This window comes from Pogonomyrmex barbatus, unplaced genomic scaffold, assembly GCF_055798465.1.
Source record: "Pogonomyrmex barbatus isolate J1 unplaced genomic scaffold, ASM5579846v1 scaffold8, whole genome shotgun sequence".
Classification (NCBI taxonomy): domain Eukaryota; kingdom Metazoa; phylum Arthropoda; class Insecta; order Hymenoptera; family Formicidae; genus Pogonomyrmex; species Pogonomyrmex barbatus.
This window is the reverse complement of record NW_028297182.1, coordinates 1,319,712-1,338,973: the sequence shown is the minus strand read 5'-3', so window position 1 is coordinate 1,338,973 and position 19,262 is coordinate 1,319,712. Positions and strand designations below refer to the sequence as shown.

Sequence of the window (19,262 nt, the reverse complement as noted above, 5' to 3'; positions counted from 1 at the left end):
TTTTAATATGAGATAAATGTAAATATTACTTTAATTCCTAAAAAGGAATTTTTTTTTCTAATTAACTAATTACTTAATTTTATATAAAGATAATGAAGTTTTTCCTTTTCTCTACTTATATGCATTATATATCAAGAAGAAACGGTTGATATAAAATACCAATTTGTAATATTTACTAAACTAAAAAAACCGGTGTTTCTCAATAATTCTAAATTCAAAACCGGAATTATAGTTACGCAATGTTTACGCAATGTTTACATTTAAACATGATAGTAATGATACGCAATTTATCAAAATTTTATTAATATGAAAGTATAATTCTTGAATATTGCAGAATTACAAATGCAGAATTAATTTAAAGTGAAAGTTTTATAGCAAAGTAGTGGATCCTTGCTAGAAATATTCCATTTTTATGTGTGAGAAATATTTGACCTATAAATTAATTCGATACTTTTGGATTTACTCATTCCTATTGAAATCGCCATCTTTTTTTTTGGTATTGGAAGTGGTTTTAGTAGTAGTTGGTCGAAAAATAGACTAAAGTTATAGAAACTAGTGAAGACTATTTTGACAATTAAGTTTTTATATTATTTTATTTATAAATAAAGTTGGAATTTTGTAAAGGAAGATCCACACCGAATCAATTTATAAATCTAAATAGAACATGCTAAGCCAATCGTTACCAGGAAATTCTTTTGGTCAATTCTTTTAATATTCGAACGATTGAAGTTCAGGTTCAAAAACCATACCGTGGCGGAATGGACTCTAGGATTACTTACGAATTTTAATGAATGGATTTTTTTTAATAAAGCCGATGACGTCAATCTTTTTTAACAAGAAATTACATTACGCGAAGCAATTCTTAGCTACGCCATTCAATTGCCATACGAGAAAAATCGTAAAATTAGTCTAAGCAGTTTAAGAAAATTGCTCTCTTTCGAATCGTTAAATGAGCAGAACACGCACGTGTCGATGAATTCCCGTTGCCTCGCGCCCACCTTCTAGCCTAAAGGTTTTCGGTTTTTCTCTCTACAGACTTCGCTGAGGAGACTTCGCCCCACCATCATCTTCATTATAATACCGCGGGACATTTCAGAACCGTTGGTCGGGCTCTGATCGACTCGTACGATACAGTTGATCCGTGGTCATCCAGCAGGATAGAAGGATCCACCTGGAAATCGCCGCGAGGCCGATCAGCTCCGCTTCTTCCACGTTCTCTTTCTTCCTCCCTTCCTGAAAGTGTATGCGACAAACGTCAACATCTCGGAGCTACCATGAGTTTATCTGGAAGACTAGAGTGTCGCATCGTCTGGTTTCTCTGACGGCCGACGGAGAAATGAAAATGCAAAAGTTCACATAATAATACAATTTTTGCTCAGATCAAAACGTTTCGAAAACGTTAACGTGATCGAATAACGTGAGAGAATCCAATCCGTCCGAATGCCGAGACAAGTACTCGAGTTCATGACGAATTAAATTCCTGACACATTTCTAAAAATGTCAGGAGGATCTTGACAGAGGATTTCGTTCTTGCTTTCGTCCAAGAGAGAGAAAGAGAGAGAGAGAGAGAGAGAGAGAGAGAGAGAGAGAGACCCAGTCGAGTATTTTGCGAATTAATTTGCCTGTCGGCAAAATCAAGAGAACCGAAAAGAGGAGGAAACTCTCTTTTTCTCAGCTGATCCTGGCGAGAACGAGAGATCCAAAGATTCTTAGCATCGAGCTTCGCTGATTACGTGAAATCGGTGAGGCTCGCATGAATTTTCTGTAAATACCAAATAAAAATCTTTTCTGTGAACATTTGGATGATAAATACGTGGGGCACGATGCGTCTGCCGTTTTTAATTCTGCTCGTACTTTCCGCGCACGCCGAGAAGGAAACGTCTACCGAGACGCCGAGCGGTGTCTCAGATGAGCCGATTTTGCGAGTACGAAGCTTGCCAGCGACGACCAATGTGGTCGAAAAGAACTGGACCAGCTTGGCGGAGATGCTGGACGTTTTTAGTGTGCGTAATTTAGTAAGAAATTGGGTCGAAGGAAAGTATCCCATCGGAGCACAATGCGACAAAGACATCACGATGTACGTCGAGGGTCTGAAGAACAAAGAATTGTGGGCTCTTAAAGGTAAGCTCGATCCTCTCGTCTCTTTGTTATTATTGTTTCATCGTTTAATTAAAAGGGGGGGGGGGGGAGGGGGCAGGGATTCTTTTATTCTTAATCTTAAACTCACAAAGTTCGAATAATGTCTTTGCTTTTTTTTAGAAGTGAAAAAAGTCAACAGTTCGTAAATATTTCGTAGCGTATTTCAATAACTTATTCGGAATTTTTAAGAACAATTAAAAACTTATAAAATTTGTATGGATTAATTTAATGTGGTTTATTTAATAATTGTAAAAATAATAATAATTGTTTATTGATAAATTTCTCTCTATTTCAATTAAAGAAAATTAATTTCAAATAATAATTTAATTATAACAATGAGATTAAATAACATAAATTATATTTATGATATAATTATATTTCAAGCTGTTATGTCAATCTTTAAATTGTAATGTATAAACAATCTGTTTTTTGCAATTTGTGTTAATGTATAACATGTTTCGAGCGTCGAAGACAATGCCCTTAATCTCTTTCGAAACAGGATTTGTTTCATTCTTGAAGCAAATTATTTCTCGCGCGCGAGAAGTTTTTGCTAAAAGTTTATCCTAATTTAACTTCATTGATAAATAGATTGAAAAAAAAAGTAAGCAAAATATAATTGATACCGTATCTTTGTTCTTTGCTTTTTCTTGGAATTTATTGCTATGTGTATTTTAATTTTTATTATAAAAAAAAACTTGAGTTTTTTAACAAAATAAGTTTTACAAACTTGAGTTTACGCGCTCTCGGCGCATTACATAATTGTTATATCTCTATTTTGGCGTACTCATAATGAGTATTTAATGGCTTACATTCATCGCTTTACATAATCAATTACGTTACGCTCCTAGATGTTTGATTTTTGATCTGATTACATCGCATTACTTGTATCTCCTGCATCGAACGGTATCTCTCGTACGATGTGCGTCATGCGTACATGTAACTTCCTATGCACCACAACTTTCTCCGCCATGCAGCTTTCTACGTTACATTGCGCCGTAGATAATCGTGCTAAATCATTCGGTGAGACGGGAGTTATTTGAATCCCCTTCCAATTGCGTCACGATTTAGTGGGAACGAAAACGTTTATACGATAAATCTCGAATTACCGCCCGTCGTCATTGTAATTTTATTTTAATCCCGCGCAATTCTAATTCCGAGTAGAATCCAAGTCGAATGGGGACACTTAACGGATGACGAAGCTACCGCACGAGATTACCGCACGCTTCGTAACTTTCCCCGGACAAATATACATATATATATATATATATATTTCGATTTTAAAATTTGTCCGCCGATTAAACCCGATAAATTTGAGGACGCTTCCTTCGCCACGCGTCATTCGGTCCACGCGCCGTCGGAAGAAAATAGGACGCGGTCGACGTCACGTCGATGAGGAACCGGCCAGGGGCAATCTCACTAAACAACGTCTGCTCTTTCCGGTCTCTTCCCGTTTGCCTACTTTCGTCGCGAGGTTTCACTTTTAGCGGTATAAGAAAGAGCCGATCGGAGCCGCGTCGGCTCTTCACGTGAAACAGAAGTCGTCGACACGACTCCGTTTAGCGGAGTCACGCCTTCGGCGCTTCACTTTTCCTCGATTGATCGAGACACTTTCGCACGCTTGCCAAACACACGGATTACTTTGTGTAAAGGCACTTGCATCGTTTGATTTTTAATTTTGAACCACCCGTTTGAATCTTTTTTACATTTTTACATAGAGCAAAAAATGTATGCGTGTATTTTGATTTGAATGAAAATTTAGGAACATTCACATGGATATCTTTATGGGTATTATTTTTTTTTTTTTTTTTTATATATAAAAGATGTATATTATTAAAGAAATGTACGTTTTCTGTTTTTCAACGTGTAAAATTTGATTATCTCAAATTGCATAACAAAATTAAAAAAAAAAAATGTTGCATGATCTGATTTTGCTTAAAAATATATGTTGATATAAATGACTGAAATAATGTCGATGGGAAAATGGAATATTAATAGAAAAATAAAATTAATGAACAAAAATAATATTAGTGGAAAATATATAGAAAATATATAATAAAGTTCGGTTTATGTATGGAATATGTATGAATATTATGACATATAATCCTAGATTTTTTTCACGCGCGAAAGTTACAATCAGCTGTTACGTATTTTTTCTTTCGAAACGTAACGCCGTCCGAAAGTAAACGCGGCGAAAGTAAAAAGGCGATAGTCCAATTAAGAAACACATATTAGTCGACACACATAGCCGGATGTTTATCGGTTAAATGTTACATTTTGTTTGCGTTACAAAATGTTGATAGATGTATAAAAAATAATTTTTAACGTTTTCTAATTTGCAATATATTAAAAAGATAGATCATTGTGACGCCAAAGAAAAAATAAATTGGTATCACAACATTTATAAATATTAAAGTGTATATCATATGTTTATTTATTTATTTAATTATCTGTCTATTACTAATATTCAAATATTTTTATAACGTTGATAAAATATTCTAATTGAGCTCTCCTACAAGTTTTAATTTAGAATATATATTTGCAAGGGAAAAGCTTCATTTATGTATATTTAAAACTGAATGTTCATCTGTTTACATGTCCCGATGCATTGTTTTAAATCCGTACTTGAAACAATTTAAGCGAGATACCAGTCTACGTATCTTCTTTCCCCCCGAAAGAAGAATGCGAATTTCTTCGCAAACAGGAACTCAAGAGGAAACCTGACGTCTGCCGTTCAGGTAGAGATCTTAAGTGGGTCAGGGTTTGCCTTCTCATGGCAACATTCTCGCGATAATGAAATACCAACGTTTCAGGGAAAGTTATTGTAAAAGTAAACAGCAACAATTTGCGAAAAATCGCGATAGACGAGCGGTTTCATGCATGACTATCCCGCGTGAGAAAATTTTGTTATCAAAGTGCAAGAGAAATTGATAAGACTCTTAAAATGAAAATATACAAATGGCTGACGAGAGTCAACGCGAAAGGTGATGCGCAAAGGTCAGTTATAAGCTCAGACAAACTCAAAAAGAAAAAATTTTTTGTTGTCTTCGATCGATGATCCCTCACCTGCTGATCACCGACGATCATCGCATTTCTGAAGGAGGATCGAAGCGAAGGAACTCGAACGAACACGAAATAAACAACGAAGTTACTGCAATGGAAGGGAGTCTAAACAAGTCGAAAAGAGTTCGTCGCACTCGTGCTCGTAAAATGTCTGCTCGTGATCGTGCGTCCTTGCTAGTCAAGCCGGAGTCTAACAGCCGGACTATCCATCTTAAAGCAACGACCGGGAAAACATCTCTTCTTAATTGGCCCCCCCCTCCCCCACTTTCACCCTCCGCGAGCTTGGGGCCTGTTCATCATCGTTGTGGTATTCGCGAATTTCGCGAACCTCGTGCGAGAGGAAAGGTGAAAGGCGCGCCGTTATCCCCGAGGTAACATTGTCGGAGGAAAGCATTACACCGTTTACAACGCCTGAAGGCCCCCCCCCTCCCCCCATTTGTCTCGACGATATCGGCTCTTTCGATTTACAAACGTGTTATTCACGTACCATCCGCGCGCGCGTGGCTGCTGCGCTGGAAAATGTCACACTTCCTAGTTTCTATCATTACAGATGAAAATCTGCCGAGGGAAGATTATTGCCATTATCGAAGCGAGCGAAACCAAAAAAAAAAAAAAAAAAAAAAAAAAAGACGCCGCGAGCGAAAGCGCGTGAGACATTCCGTTTATCTGCGGAGATAGAAATCTCCATAAAAACTTGAAGTGCAAATATTTTATATGTTTATTTAGAGTTTATTTTATGTCCACTTCAAATAATTCTCTAAGCAGTGACGAAGAAAAAAAAATCTGAAATGCAATTATTTTGCGGCAGAGTGATACGTAATCAAATTTTTCCGCTTTTCCGAAAGCGTAAACCTAGGAAAATTGATGATACGATTTTCAGTCGTTAGATCTCTTGAGTTGATCCGTAGATTTTCTCGTGTCCTTGGAAATTCGTCGAATTTATGTCGAGTTACGTAAATGATCTCTCTCTCTCTAAGTAAGTGGATAAACAAAATTGTACGTAAAATCTATACCTATAATCGAGATATATGTAAAGATTCTAGAGATGCCACTCGAGACTCGGACTATTAGAAAGTGGCGGGCCCACAAATCAGTCTTGCAATTATCAAAATTATATTATTCGAAAAGGGGGAGAATTACATGACGGTGGCGGGGCAAAATCGTGAGCTTTCCCTTTCGCGGAAATGCATTTCCAACCGGGTGATTTGCTTCCCGTAATATCGGCACGTACTCCTGTAAATGCATTCGTATTGGCCACAAGATCTACGATGATTCGCGTTCTTCAACACGACGCGAAAATTACAGTTAGTTGTCATGTTAAACAAAGTTTTAATCATCCGTAATTGTGCACGAAGGGTATCTTATTTATTATATTAAGTAAAGATGTAATGGGTTTAGCAGTATGATAAATAAAAAAAAAAAAAAAGTAAAGATGTCTTTATTGACGTTTTCTTTTAGTACTGAAATTATGAAAAGACAACAAAGGATTTGTTTATCATTTACGAGTGATTCTTCAAACTCGCCTATGGTTCTCCCATAGTTATATTAAAATATCAGCGTGATCAAACACTGATTAAGTAATTTGATTAAGTAATTTGTATGTTATAACATTACGTCATATGCAAGATTTTTTATGCCGATAATCAGATAATCATAGCTGATTGACGGAAAGATTAAGCTAATAAAACGATATTGCCGTCGATGTTATCATTAAACAAAACTGTCATCCATATCTCCTGTGTATTTTTACAGTCTTGTTCTATTTCGCAATACAAAAAATTGGATTGCATAAAAAAAGGGAGAAAGTGGTGAAGCCGGTAAATAAAAGCTAGTTTTCTTCAGCATCGGTAATGTTTCTTGAAAAAGTGCAATTTACTCGATTGAAAAATTCGTAAATGTGTCGTAACAGACTACATACATTACGTTAATTATACATTACGAAGAAATTAAATCAATACATAACATTTTACGTATCACTTAATATACAAGTAATGTAGTATACGTAATTATACGTAAGTGTTCGTTTTACTTTTAATTGCCATTACAAAACCTTCTTTGAAGAGAAGTATAAAGGAGAAGTCTAAAATGTAGAAGTATAAAAGAGAAGTCTAAAAAATGTCCTATACGTAAGTTTATTAAATAAAACTGAATGTGCATAATGGATTTTTTTAAATTCCTTTCAGATAAAAAATTTTTAAAGGCACGTGAAACGAGATGCGTCCATGATCTTTACAAATGCTTCCGCATTTTAATAAAATAACATCCAGATAATGAGTAAATCAGATTTATGATTACGTAACGTATTTGATTGATATTATCTTCGATCTTCGATCAATTATTAAATCTTGGTTAAATCAGAATACAATTGTAAGGGTGTATATTTGACCAATTGATGAAGGAATTTTAAATTACCGATTTAAATTTAATTTCATTGTAAGCCCAATATCTTCTTGCGAGAGTGACGCACACGCTGGCTGATTGCATACAGCATCTCGCGCGAATAGAATTTCATTAAATCGAATCTATTCGAATTACGTAATTGACAACAAATAAGAAAGTCAGTCATCGCGCACCATCCGTTTCATTGGCCGCCAATTATGGGTTCACTTTGAAATGTACTAATCTATTGTTGCGATATAGCAACAACCATAAATGACAGCTAAGGCGTTGCATTAGAAATCGGATCGCGTTTCACTTTCATATATCGAGGTTATTATTACATTTCTGTGCATGTGCGCAGAAAAAGAAAGTTACCGCATCTCCTCAACGGGACTATAACTTTTTACAATCCACGTCCTCACTTTCGTCGCGCTCGCACGAAACGTCAAGTGTCAATACGATATATCCTGCTTTGTTGAAAATAATCGTAAAAAAATAAAATTACGACGCGTTAAAAGTAACTTATTCTACTTTTACTATCTTTCTCCTATTGGCTTTTCTATATAATCTTTTTCTCACTTCTAATTGGACTTGCTTTGGAATAGAGATATATTGCCAATTAATATTCTATAATTTAAAGTAGTAAGTTGATAAGCTTGGCAAAATTCCAAGTTATAGGCATAACTTAGATAAATCTGTTTCTTATTTTCAAATATCCAAAAGTTAGTGAAATTCTAAATTTTTATAATATTAGCTCATTAAGAAAAACGTTGATCTTTAAACATCTGTGCGTTATATATCTTGTCACACGATTTCTCCAATATTCATATTAAAAATTAATATGTTCGAAAAATAATCAGTATCGTCTTGTGATTTGGAATTGTAATTAGGAAGAGACTATTATAAACCGGTTTTACCAAAACGTACATACGTACGTATTTTAATAAAGTGATCCATGATTGCGTAAAATCCGAAATGGAAACAAATAGGAAAAGATTTTATATAGCACTCAGTATCAAAATAATTTGTTATGCAATTTAATTAAAATACTCTAAATTTATCTAAAAAAAAAAAAAGAAGAGAATGAAAAATATATTTTCGTACAAATAGATGTCAAGAGAATTAAATTAATAAAGTAGAAATTTCGATTCAAAACCGGAACAGATTTCTATGACAATTTTTTTTTTTTTTTTAATTTGATTCAAATAGACCGGACACTTTCATCAGAAAGTAATTACAAAAAATTCATGGGCTTTCCTTTCAAATTATTAATCAAGGACGTCGTAGTTTCTTGTGTGCGACCTCAAGTCAATGTAAGAATGTAATCCAATGCCAGACGAACATTAATATTGCCGATGCCGGTTAGATATTGCAACATTATCTCCAATCAAGTATGCAAACGTATTTCTCTTTCCAAATCACTTTCTCCGATACGCTACATAATATAGCTTGTTGTGACATATAAATATGCAGCGTAGAAAAAAAAAATTTAACAATTTGCAATAGTCAAAAAGACATACTGAAGTAAATAAAGTAAAAAAAATACATATCCTCTCTTAATGCTAAATACAATATTAATTGTCTAATTATTTTTACTATTATAAAATAATTATCGAATTATTATTGTTATTAAAGTTATTATAAATTTTATAAATATAGCGGTGTAATCTATGTATTCTACTAGGACAATTTACAAACTGCAATTACATCACTTACTTTAATGATTCTAGAAGCAGCATCGTCTGAATTGGATTTTTTTACACTTGAAATAATTTTTTTATTACAACATTCAAATGTTAATTCTATCGCGATCTTATGAATGTAAGTGGACTCTTATTTCTTATTGTGCAATTATTTGTTCGTAGCACTAGTTGCGACATTTTGCAAAATAAAAATGTTGAAGTAAAATGTTGAATGCCTTTTAAATTAAGAAAAAACGACGAATTGAGCAACAAGACTCTCTATGGCTCTTGGAGTGTCTCTTAAAATTCCCCCTGAGAGAAAAACGTATGGCAAATTACAACGTTACCTTCTTCGTAAAATTACTTTCTTTTGTTGCTTTCAATACTGGCATAGTCCGGTGCATATATCTGTAATAAGCAACATATATAGCATGTAGCATTTATTCTGGTTGGCTCTGGCTCTATTCTTTCTACTTTGTGAAATTTACTGCACGCGCAGCAATAAACTGTCCTTGAATTGAGTAATGAGGATCTGAAACTCTTATATAGGAAGGTTATAATTAAAATAAGCGTCATGCAATCCCAGAATTCCTCGTACTCGTGAAATACATTAAAATTCAGAGTTTATACAACAATTAAAATATTACTGCAAATGCAACGCACGCAATATACGGTAAACTGTATAATAAGTAAATACATATCTATAACTACATCGCGTTTGACGCTTCGTTTACAAGTTTCGTTTACAAGTTTTGCAGTTTAGCGAAGCAAATCGTATAACATTGCGAGTTATCTGACTTTGAATAAAACATGAAGTAATATTACTGCATTTCTGTCTAATTATAAGGCTCAACGAAATGAAATGTAGTTGCGCATTTATATTTCGTACATAGATAAAGTTGCGGAGTAAGTTTGAACTTGACTTTGGAATGCCGCAATGCATGGAACTGAGTCACGACGACAAATTTATTGTCATGCAAATCCGATTGACAATATGAATCTGCATTGTGCCGAATTCATCAAACATCTGTAGTAGGGAATGATCTGTAGTGAGAATGTTTTGATAAAATCCAAGAATGAAAGAGACATGAAAATCTCCCTTTTAATCTCCCTTTTATTTTTATTGTCTCTTTAAAATTTTTTCAAATTTATTTTTGTAACAACGTTGATAAAAATAAATATTTTTAAAACCTTTTTTTTAAACGTAAACGTCACATATTATGAAATCAAAATCCAATTTGTTTATTCAAATGTATAATATCAACATTTACTTAAACAAGTAAATGATCTCTAGAGATCAATTTTATAAAATTTTTAAATGAATTTATGTAATTCGAACGAAACGGAAATTAATTCTTTTTTTTCTTAAATTGAAATTAATTTCGTATTTTTACAAATTAAGATAGAAGAAAAAAATTACATTTTAATGTTACAAAGAATTACAAAGACATAATATTGTAACTTTTATTTTTCTTTAAAAACATGATTTCATAAATCACTTGTTGGAAATACAAATACAATCAATTAACTATTAAAAAATTATTTTAGATTTAAATTAATAATTTTTGCTCATTATTTTTCTTTTAGCGCAAATTTGAAATTAATTTGTTATCTAGATCTCGACAAATGAGATTCGAAAAAGAATGAATTATCGGAAATTGTTTGTAACGTGCTAGGCTTTAGAATAAAATTCTTTGGAAATTAAAAAAGAGAATAAGAGTCGAAATATTAAAAAACCGTTCCCGGTACGAAAAAAATGGTGACGTCGATCACAGCTGCAGCCACAATTATGCAGCCGTAAGTGATGTAACTGAGATCGCGATCGAACTGAGATCGCATGTAATGCAGTTCTGTAAATCCGCCATCATACTGACGATTAGATAATATCTTTTACTTCCTGAATAGAAAGTACGTTGAAGTCATTTGGAATGTAAGCCTCACGCCTTCTCAAAGACGATCGTCGTTTTGTCCGCGATAAAGAAGGATACTTTATATTACATCACTCGTAAAAAAGCTCGCGTGCTCGAATGCGTGTGTGGCGATTATGCAGCCCGGTTATTTAATCAAATAGAAATTACTGCGGCCCGGCATCTAAGCAAAGATTGCTAATTTCGTATTAGATAATAAGCCAATATCGCTCGTTAATTTACAAACGATGTTACGTGCAACACTCCGCCGCAATGCCGCTTATTGTTTTATTGTTACTTGTAGCAATCTCTAATATCTTTTACAAATCTTTCTGCGCCATAGTTTTTTCGTCTCATTAAGATTTTGAGACGAAAAAAGTGTCTTCTATCTAATGTTTTCAAAGTCTTCTAAGAATCTTCCTCAATTGATAAACAGAAACACAACTTTTTGTCTTGCCATATTATAGATTTTTAATATTTTAAAATTTTCTAGACCTTTCTTTAAAACATTCTTATGTAATGTACAATCAAATTTCTAATTCTAAAATGGACTCTTTATCTCTAGATTTTTATTATGATTTTTCAGAGAAAAATAATAAAATTTCTATTTCAATCTAATATTAAGCTTGCCGAAGCTTGGAAAATTATAATGTGGACCACTTCAGAAATATAAATTTCTGAAATACGTTTATAATTTATTTAAAAACATTTCTAAATTTATTTTTTTTTATTTAAAATATAAATATAACGTTTACTGACATTGGATCCCTTTTTTGTTTCAGTCGATGATGCATCCGGTAGATTCACCAACGGATTTTTCTGGGGTAACTCTTATTTTACGGGATCAGCCAGCGAATGTGACTATATCGGAAAGAACGCTGTACATGACACATATTCAAAGAACTATATAAAAAATTCCAAAGATACTACGTTCGAGGAAGTTCGTGAATTTAACATGGAGCCACGAAAAAGAATCAATAAGGGTCTTAGTGGAACCAATATCTGGACTCAAGCAAACTCTGTCGAAATGCCTTTCCAATTGGGATTTTATATGCTGAAACTTTCTGTAAATGTATCCTATACACCAGTACGTATCATACTGTAAATTTATGTGTGCAATTGCAAAACATTTTTTATTATAATTTCTTTATTTTAATTTATGTTTTTTCCTATTCTACAAATAAAAAGCAAATTCACAGACATTTAACAAATATGTCATAGTTCTCAAATAATAAACTTGTCAAATTAAAAATAATTAAAAATATTATAATTAATAATTAAAAATATATAAATAACATATTATAAATATATAATAACTTTAAATTATTATAAACATAAACTTAAACATAAAATAAGAAATATAAAAAAATGTAAAATATAAAATCATTTTTAACGTTTTCAAAAAACTCAGCAGAAAAAAGAACTGATATCTCAATATTTCAATTTTAATATCTTGATAATTGTTTTTAAGTATCAAATTCAGAGTCTTATTATAAACATAACATATAATTTTATAAAAAAAAAAAATAGAATCTTTTTTTCGACAATTCCCGAGTTATTGTTTCGAGGAAATATCTGAATTCTCAAAGAAAAATCTTTTTATCTTAAAAATAGGAGGATTGTTTAGATTATTTTATGCAAAAGTTTTAATACGAACATCTGCAAATGTTTCAGACAAGACTGATTCACTTGGGCGTTTGTCTACCGTATTCGTGTTCCGCTTCCGACGTCGCCGTGATCGGAAAACTCGCTGCGAGCGAGTTTGCAGCGAAACACTCATCAATTGAAAAAGTCAGAGACCAGCACAATCCGTACGACATGTACACAGATCCGATTTTCTGGGTTCTATCGTAAGTTTGGCAAGAAAGAAGATGCTATTTGATTATCATAAAAAAAAAAAGTTTATTTTAGAAGAAACAAAAAAAAGTATATATATCTCCATCTCTCCTGGCTTATTATTATATCTTGCTCTTATTAGCGTCGTTATATAATTCAAAATAAAGAAAATTAAGACCAATTAGATATGCGCGAACAATCCTCGTAAAAATTAAAATTCGATTTCAGGGGTGTCAGTGCGGTGATGCTGATATTGATGATCCTCGGCACTGGGTACGATTATTATCTATCAAAAAAATTAGCTCCCAAGAAAAATGTAATCTATGATTTGGAGAAGCATGGAAAACTCGATCATCTCACTAATGGCGATCGAAAGATAAATGGTAAAAGAACTCGATCAAGAATTTTTTTGATCATCTGCCATCATTACATGGGACGAGATAATCAACGTATTAACATCATGGAGATTATCCTGCTTTTTATGAAGAAATATCGCAGATTCTTCATGCATTCTTTTATGCGTTTTTTTTTTTTGATCAATTAAAAATTGATATCTTTTTAGTAAATCTTTATTCAAATGTGATTCTTTATTAAAATTTACTAAAGTAGTAAACGCATTGAATAAAGAATCAGAAGAATTTTTTATTAATGCATGCGTAAAGCTTAACTTTTCTGAAAATCGTCAAATTTAAATTTCAGAAGCTAATAACACATTTGTTTTTGTCGAGGAAAAATCTATTCTTAAAATGAAGAATTGCATAGATAATAAATATATACAATAAATATCTGAAACATCATATACAAAACTGAGTCGAAAATTACAGAAATAAGAATTAGACGAAAAAAAATCGCTGTTACATTCACTAACAAATTGATAACTAACTCGTATTGCGGTTGGAACGAGCAATGTTCTAATCGTAAGAAACAATTGGCATTTAGCGCGATAGGTATCTCATAACGATAAAAATACAGACTAATACAATGCACGACTACCACTTACAGAGTACCAAGACAAGACAAGGACGGTATCAAAATTAGTGATACGATTTATTATTATATTCCGTAGCTGTTCAAGGTAAGGCCTACCTTCCTGTTCCAGTGGCAGATTCTAGCAACGGCACACAATCGATTAATAATAACAACGGTCACGAGAATGGTTTGCAACCGTCCCCCATCAAGGAGGAGCAACATCTTAGTATGTTAAATTTTTGTATTTCGTTCACATCAATCATATTCCTAGAATAAAAGATATCATTAAATATCATAAAAAAATAAATAAATTAAGGAAAGTTATAGAAATCCACTTTAGCGGACTTGAATATTCAATATTCATTTTATAAAAGTTCATTCATTTTTTTAGAAAGATATAAGACTTTTCTTTATTCCTTTCTGTTTTTAACATCACAGTATGATTAACTTAAATTAAAAATATAAGAAAAATTATATTTACAATATATTCGTTTTAAATATTGCTTTTTTTCTAATTCTCTTGATTGTTTGTTTTAAAGATTAGATTAGATCAAAACGAAAAGGATAGAAAGTAAATTGATGATAAAATTATTTCTCTTTTTGGTTTGGAAATACAATCATCTGTTCTTTTTAATTAGCATAGTCGTTGCGGTGTAATGAGTCTTCTGGTTGTTTTCATAGGCATCTTCGAGGAGCTACTTCTTTCATTTTCCGTTACTGCCAATATGAAAATTATCTGCGACCGTAACGTCGGAGGAGACACAATTAGCACCGTACACGGACTGAGAGCGATATCGATGGCCTGGGTCATCCTCGGACACACATGCATTGTCGTTTTTAAGTACTCGGACAACATGGAATATCGCAAAGTGGTGGAGAAGCGATTCCTCTTCCAGACTATTACAAACGGGGCTTTTAGCGTCGATACCTTCTTCTTCATGGGCGGTTTGCTCGTGAGCTTTCTGTATTTCAGAACCAACGCCAAGGGAGACCTGAAGAGACTCACGCAAGGCACGCGAGGCTTCGCCTCGGGCACCCTGAAATTCATTGGGCTTCTTTTGTACCGATTTTGCAGGCTCACCACGCCGTACATGTTTGTGCTGGGTGTAGTCGAGGTCTCGATGAAGTATTTCTACGCAAATTCCGTTTTCGAGCCGCCCACAGCGGATCATTATAATTGTCCAAATTATTGGTGGAGAAATTTGCTTTATATCAATACCTGGTTTCCCGTCGAGCAAATGGTGCGTATTTAATTTATTCTCTCTACAGATGCTTAATTTTTCTCAAGCTTTTCGTCGAATATTCGTTGTATTGAAATATTCTTTGTTTTTTCATAACGTAATGAAATATGATGAGAATGATATATTTTGTTTATAATTATAAAGTGTAGATTCAATTTTCTACAAATCTTCCTTTTTAATCTCCTTTGTTTCTTTTCGGAGATTTACAAATTTTATATTGCCCCCCCCATCAAACGAACACATAAGTTTTATATTGTGACATTACAGTGCATGCTTTGGAGTTGGTATTTAGCGGACGATACACAGTTTTACATTGTGGGCGGAGTGATATTGATATTGGCTACGAATCATTTCAAAATCGCAGCTTGCGCATTAGTTAGTCTATTAATAAGCTCGTGGGCAACCACCGGTTACATCGCTTTAGTCAATAATCATATGCCAAGCTCAGACGATCCCTTGGCCCTCTTCGACAAGATCTATGACAAGCCGTGGACGAGATTGGGCCCCTATCTGATCGGCATGTCTGTCGGTTACTTCCTCTTCAAGACTGATTGTAAAATGAAAATGTCTAAGGTACGATCATTGAAACCATCCTACTTGGAATGAATGCAGAATAATGACAACTAAGCTTGTCAATTGGACAAAGATCACATAAAATGGGTTCTTTCTCATAACATTTGCTGTCATTTTTGTAATAAAGATTTCTAGTATGATAAAAAGAGATGAATTTTCCATCGTGACTATCTTTCCCAATTGAATTCTCAAAAAAAAAAAAATAGCTGCGTTCATTCCAGTTGAGACGATACTTAGATACGAGCAATTCTATACAGAAGAAAATTCAAAGAATAAACAATCAAAAGATTGGCATGTCTCTTAAATGTTTTTATATTGTTTGAAGATTCTTCATTGATGCAAAATCAGAGATTTGGTTTTATATTACTTAGGAACGATTTTAAATATTGTAAATATCCTAGACTACCGTCGTCGTGGGATGGCTCTTATCTTCCGCATGTCTTTTGAGTTTGCTTTATGGTCTATACGAAGCGGAACTCGCGCCTGTGACTGCAGCTGCGTATTCATCGTTGAGCCACAGCGCGTGGGCGCTAGGTCTAGCGTGGATTGTAATAGCGTGCAGTACTGGTTACGGTGGTGAGAAAAAAAATATGTATATGTTGATAAATCATTTGGATTAAACTGTTGATAAATATCAGACTAGTCAATCACTGATTACTAAGGCAGTAAATGGATGCTTTTTTTTTTCTAGGATATGTAAATAAGATTCTGTCGTGGCCACTCTTGTATCCATTCAGCAGAGTGACCTACTGCTCCTATTTAGTTCATCCGCTTGTAATTCGTCTAACTGCTATGAATTTAGATTCTCCATTTCATCTAGGAAAAGACATAGTGGTAAGTTTAAGGAGAAAACTTTGATTAACGACAGACTATCATAAAATCTTCATTAACATCTTCATTTTTCAGATGATAACATTTTTGGGACAGCTTATACTGTCCTATGCGCTATCGTTTGTAGTATCAGTCACTTTTGAAGCACCGGTGGTCAGTATGTTGAAGATTCTCTCGCCAAAAAAGCGAAAACGTATACAATAGATATTAAAATATGTATTTAATGTGTATATCATATGACCGTACAATTATTTATACAATCTTATCTATACATTATATATGTATAATTTCATAAAGATCTGCAAAGAACAATGGAATATCGGACCGTTCTTACGTACACACACATGTATTAATGTATCGTTTAATTTGTTTCAAACATATTTGAACAACATTTTACATATAACAATGTAGACTTTTCTGTGTATTGCTAGATATAAAATAAATTATTTTTCTTTGTATATAAATATTAATATTTTCATGAATGAGAACTGATCCGAAAAGAAGACTAAATTTGAACTACTTTGAACTTCAAGGTTGGTTTATTTGTACTAAAATTATAATATTAAAATTGATAAAATTCATCTTCTCTTTTTACAGAAATCAATGCCCTTTTTACAGATGAATATTAATCTAATTTTTTATAAAAGTATTATATTATCGTATAATCTTAACACTAAATATTAATGTGAGAAATTATTTTTTCTATCACTTACAAAGCACTCTCTATTGCGACTTCCGTATTAACATCGACAAAGAATGGACCTTCCTTAACAAATTGCTTAAATTTTTGCATAGTGTCCGCGTCGAATATATTTCGCTCTGCTTGAGATAAACATTCTACAATTTCATATTTAACATCCTTACATTCCTTAAATGCTTCGATATTTCTATCTAACAGGAATTCCACTAAACCAGGATACGTGGAGATGTATATTTGTCCCCATACTTGAGAACTAATAACTGCTAGCACCTCTAAACCAGCCCGTCTGATATCGGCAAACGGTTGTCTACATATCGCTACAATCATACCCAACGGATCATCACACAACGAATTAAACCATTGTTTCGTCAGGAATAAAATTTTATTGTCTTGCTCGTCCTTGTTGACTTTGAGTATAAGGGCGAGGCTGTTCAAGGCGCGAATTCTCAGATCAGTGGGCATTCCCTTTATTATTTCAGCGATCTTCTTGAGAACACTGGGCATCGCGTTTCCCAGAGCTTGTAATGCATACTTGCCCTCAACGTTTGCACATACATATCCAAGAGTGTCCAATGCAGGTGCCAGAATAGTTTGATCCTCACTATCTATCACATTGAAAAGTGTGGAGACTACCACAGGATATTTGGAAAGTAACTCGTTATGCCAGTGATATGCAATTTTACCAAAAAACTTCATCAATCCGGGGATCAGAAGATTTGACAAAGGATTCTCGTCGACTTGTGCTATTCTTTGAACTAGCTTGCTTATTACCTCTTGTTGCTCCAGATAATTCAGACCATTCTTAGATACAGCTAGTTGAGTTAACATCTCCAAGGCATTCAATTGAAGCAATATATCTTCGTTTTCTAGTAAATTGATCAAACTGTTCAGAAAGCCTGATTCAGCTGATACTTCCAAACCATCCTGAGATGTACCGGCTATATGTACAATTACTTCGTAAATGCGAAAGCTAACAGTATCATCCTGAAGTAGTTTGGCAAACGTTCTCAGAAGCATGCCCTTATACAATATGCGTAAGATATTCGGATTTTCACCAACTTTTTTGATTATACTCATAGCACATTGAGCAACATTCAAGTTATTATCACCGATTCTGTTTACAATCGAAATCAAAAGAGTAGTGTCCTTGCAGAAATAAAATATCTTTTCTGGGTGCAAAGCTACACGCATAAATTCACGTAGCACAAGCAGTCTCACATTAGCATCTTCATTGGTTATTAAAGTGGCCGATTCCACTGGATATCTGTCATAAAGTTCTCCAGGTTCCAATATGCTGAACAAGATGGTCAGAATATCGCATATTTGCTCTATTACTTCTCTGTAAAAAAGGATAAATGAGATTTATATTTTATTCAATTACATTTATGATTACATTCATGAGAGCCAACAGAAAATTCATTTGTCATCATACTCGTCATTCGAGGTTAGCAGCGGATATATCAGTTCATACTGCATGCCACGGGCGATCTGCTCCGCTTCATTATTGTCCAAGGTGCCGAATTTGGCTTTAAAATTCGTAAGAACGTTTTTCTTCTCCTCGACATTGTTTAACGTGAACAGACGCAAGATTTCGTTTTGGTACCACTCCGTCATGATCGGCACATCGACAACTTGCATCAACCAACGATCCGCTGACCCATTCAAAAAAATATGACGACGTTTACGTCTCTCCTACAATCCATAGCAAAAAAAGCTTTAAATATGAAAAAATTAAAACTTCGAAAACCGGAATTATTATTCATTCTATAAATAATTGTCAGGATATTCGTTTAATTGGAAATTTAAATATTATTTAAATAATTATTCCATTTACTATAATAAGATTTTTAATTTCAAGATTAGCATTATGTGGATTCCCTTTTATAGCAGGATTTTATTCAAAAGATTTACTTATAGAAATTATTTATGCTTTGAAAAATAATGT

The 19,262-nt window shown here is 33.5% G+C and overlaps 2 protein-coding genes across 3 annotated transcripts; one reads left to right on the top strand and one right to left on the bottom strand.

Moving 5' to 3' along the window:
* The first annotated feature begins 973 nt into the window (after positions 1-973).
* Positions 974-17,081, top strand: LOC105425525 (O-acyltransferase like protein). Of its 2 annotated transcripts, none has more exons than XM_011636345.3 (10): positions 974-2,121; positions 11,950-12,254; positions 12,842-13,017; positions 13,232-13,386; positions 14,103-14,198; positions 14,654-15,213; positions 15,481-15,786; positions 16,188-16,362; positions 16,478-16,620; positions 16,693-17,081. In XM_011636345.3, exons 1-10 carry the CDS (start codon positions 1,803-1,805, stop codon positions 16,819-16,821), a joined length of 2,364 nt encoding a protein of 787 aa, XP_011634647.2. In that variant the 5' UTR covers positions 974-1,802; the 3' UTR covers positions 16,822-17,081. The 2 variants fall into 2 exon arrangements, with proteins under 2 accessions (XP_011634647.2, XP_011634646.2); XM_011636344.3 differs by having other exon boundaries at positions 14,070-14,198.
* LOC105425526 (26S proteasome non-ATPase regulatory subunit 5) lies at positions 16,814-18,999 on the bottom strand. Its single transcript, XM_011636346.3, has 2 exons — positions 18,750-18,999; positions 16,814-18,656 (listed from the first exon to the last, which is right to left on the bottom strand). The coding sequence occupies exons 1-2, from the start codon at positions 18,953-18,955 to the stop codon at positions 17,327-17,329; spliced, it is 1,536 nt and encodes a 511-aa protein (XP_011634648.2). The 5' UTR covers positions 18,956-18,999; the 3' UTR covers positions 16,814-17,326.
* Between the last annotated feature and the right edge of the window lie 263 nt (positions 19,000-19,262).

What these genes read in the sequence shown, in the direction of transcription:
- LOC105425525 (XM_011636344.3), top strand. Translation starts at nt 1,803, where the DNA reads ATGATAAATACGTGGGGCACGATGCGTCTGCCGTTTTTAATTCTGCTC. An exon ending in TGGCGATCGAAAGATAAATG is followed by an intron (nt 13,387 to 14,069) that starts GTAAAAGAACTC and finishes TATATTCCGTAG; the next exon opens with CTGTTCAAGGTAAGGCCTAC. An exon ending in GTGCAGTACTGGTTACGGTG is followed by an intron (nt 16,363 to 16,477) that starts GTGAGAAAAAAA and finishes TTTTTTTTCTAG; the next exon opens with GATATGTAAATAAGATTCTG.
- LOC105425526 (XM_011636346.3), bottom strand. Translation starts at nt 18,955, where the DNA reads ATGCAAGTTGTCGATGTGCCGATCATGACGGAGTGGTACCAAAACGAA. An exon ending in CTGCTAACCTCGAATGACGA is followed by an intron (nt 18,657 to 18,749) that starts GTATGATGACAA and finishes CCTTTTTTACAG; the next exon opens with AGAAGTAATAGAGCAAATAT.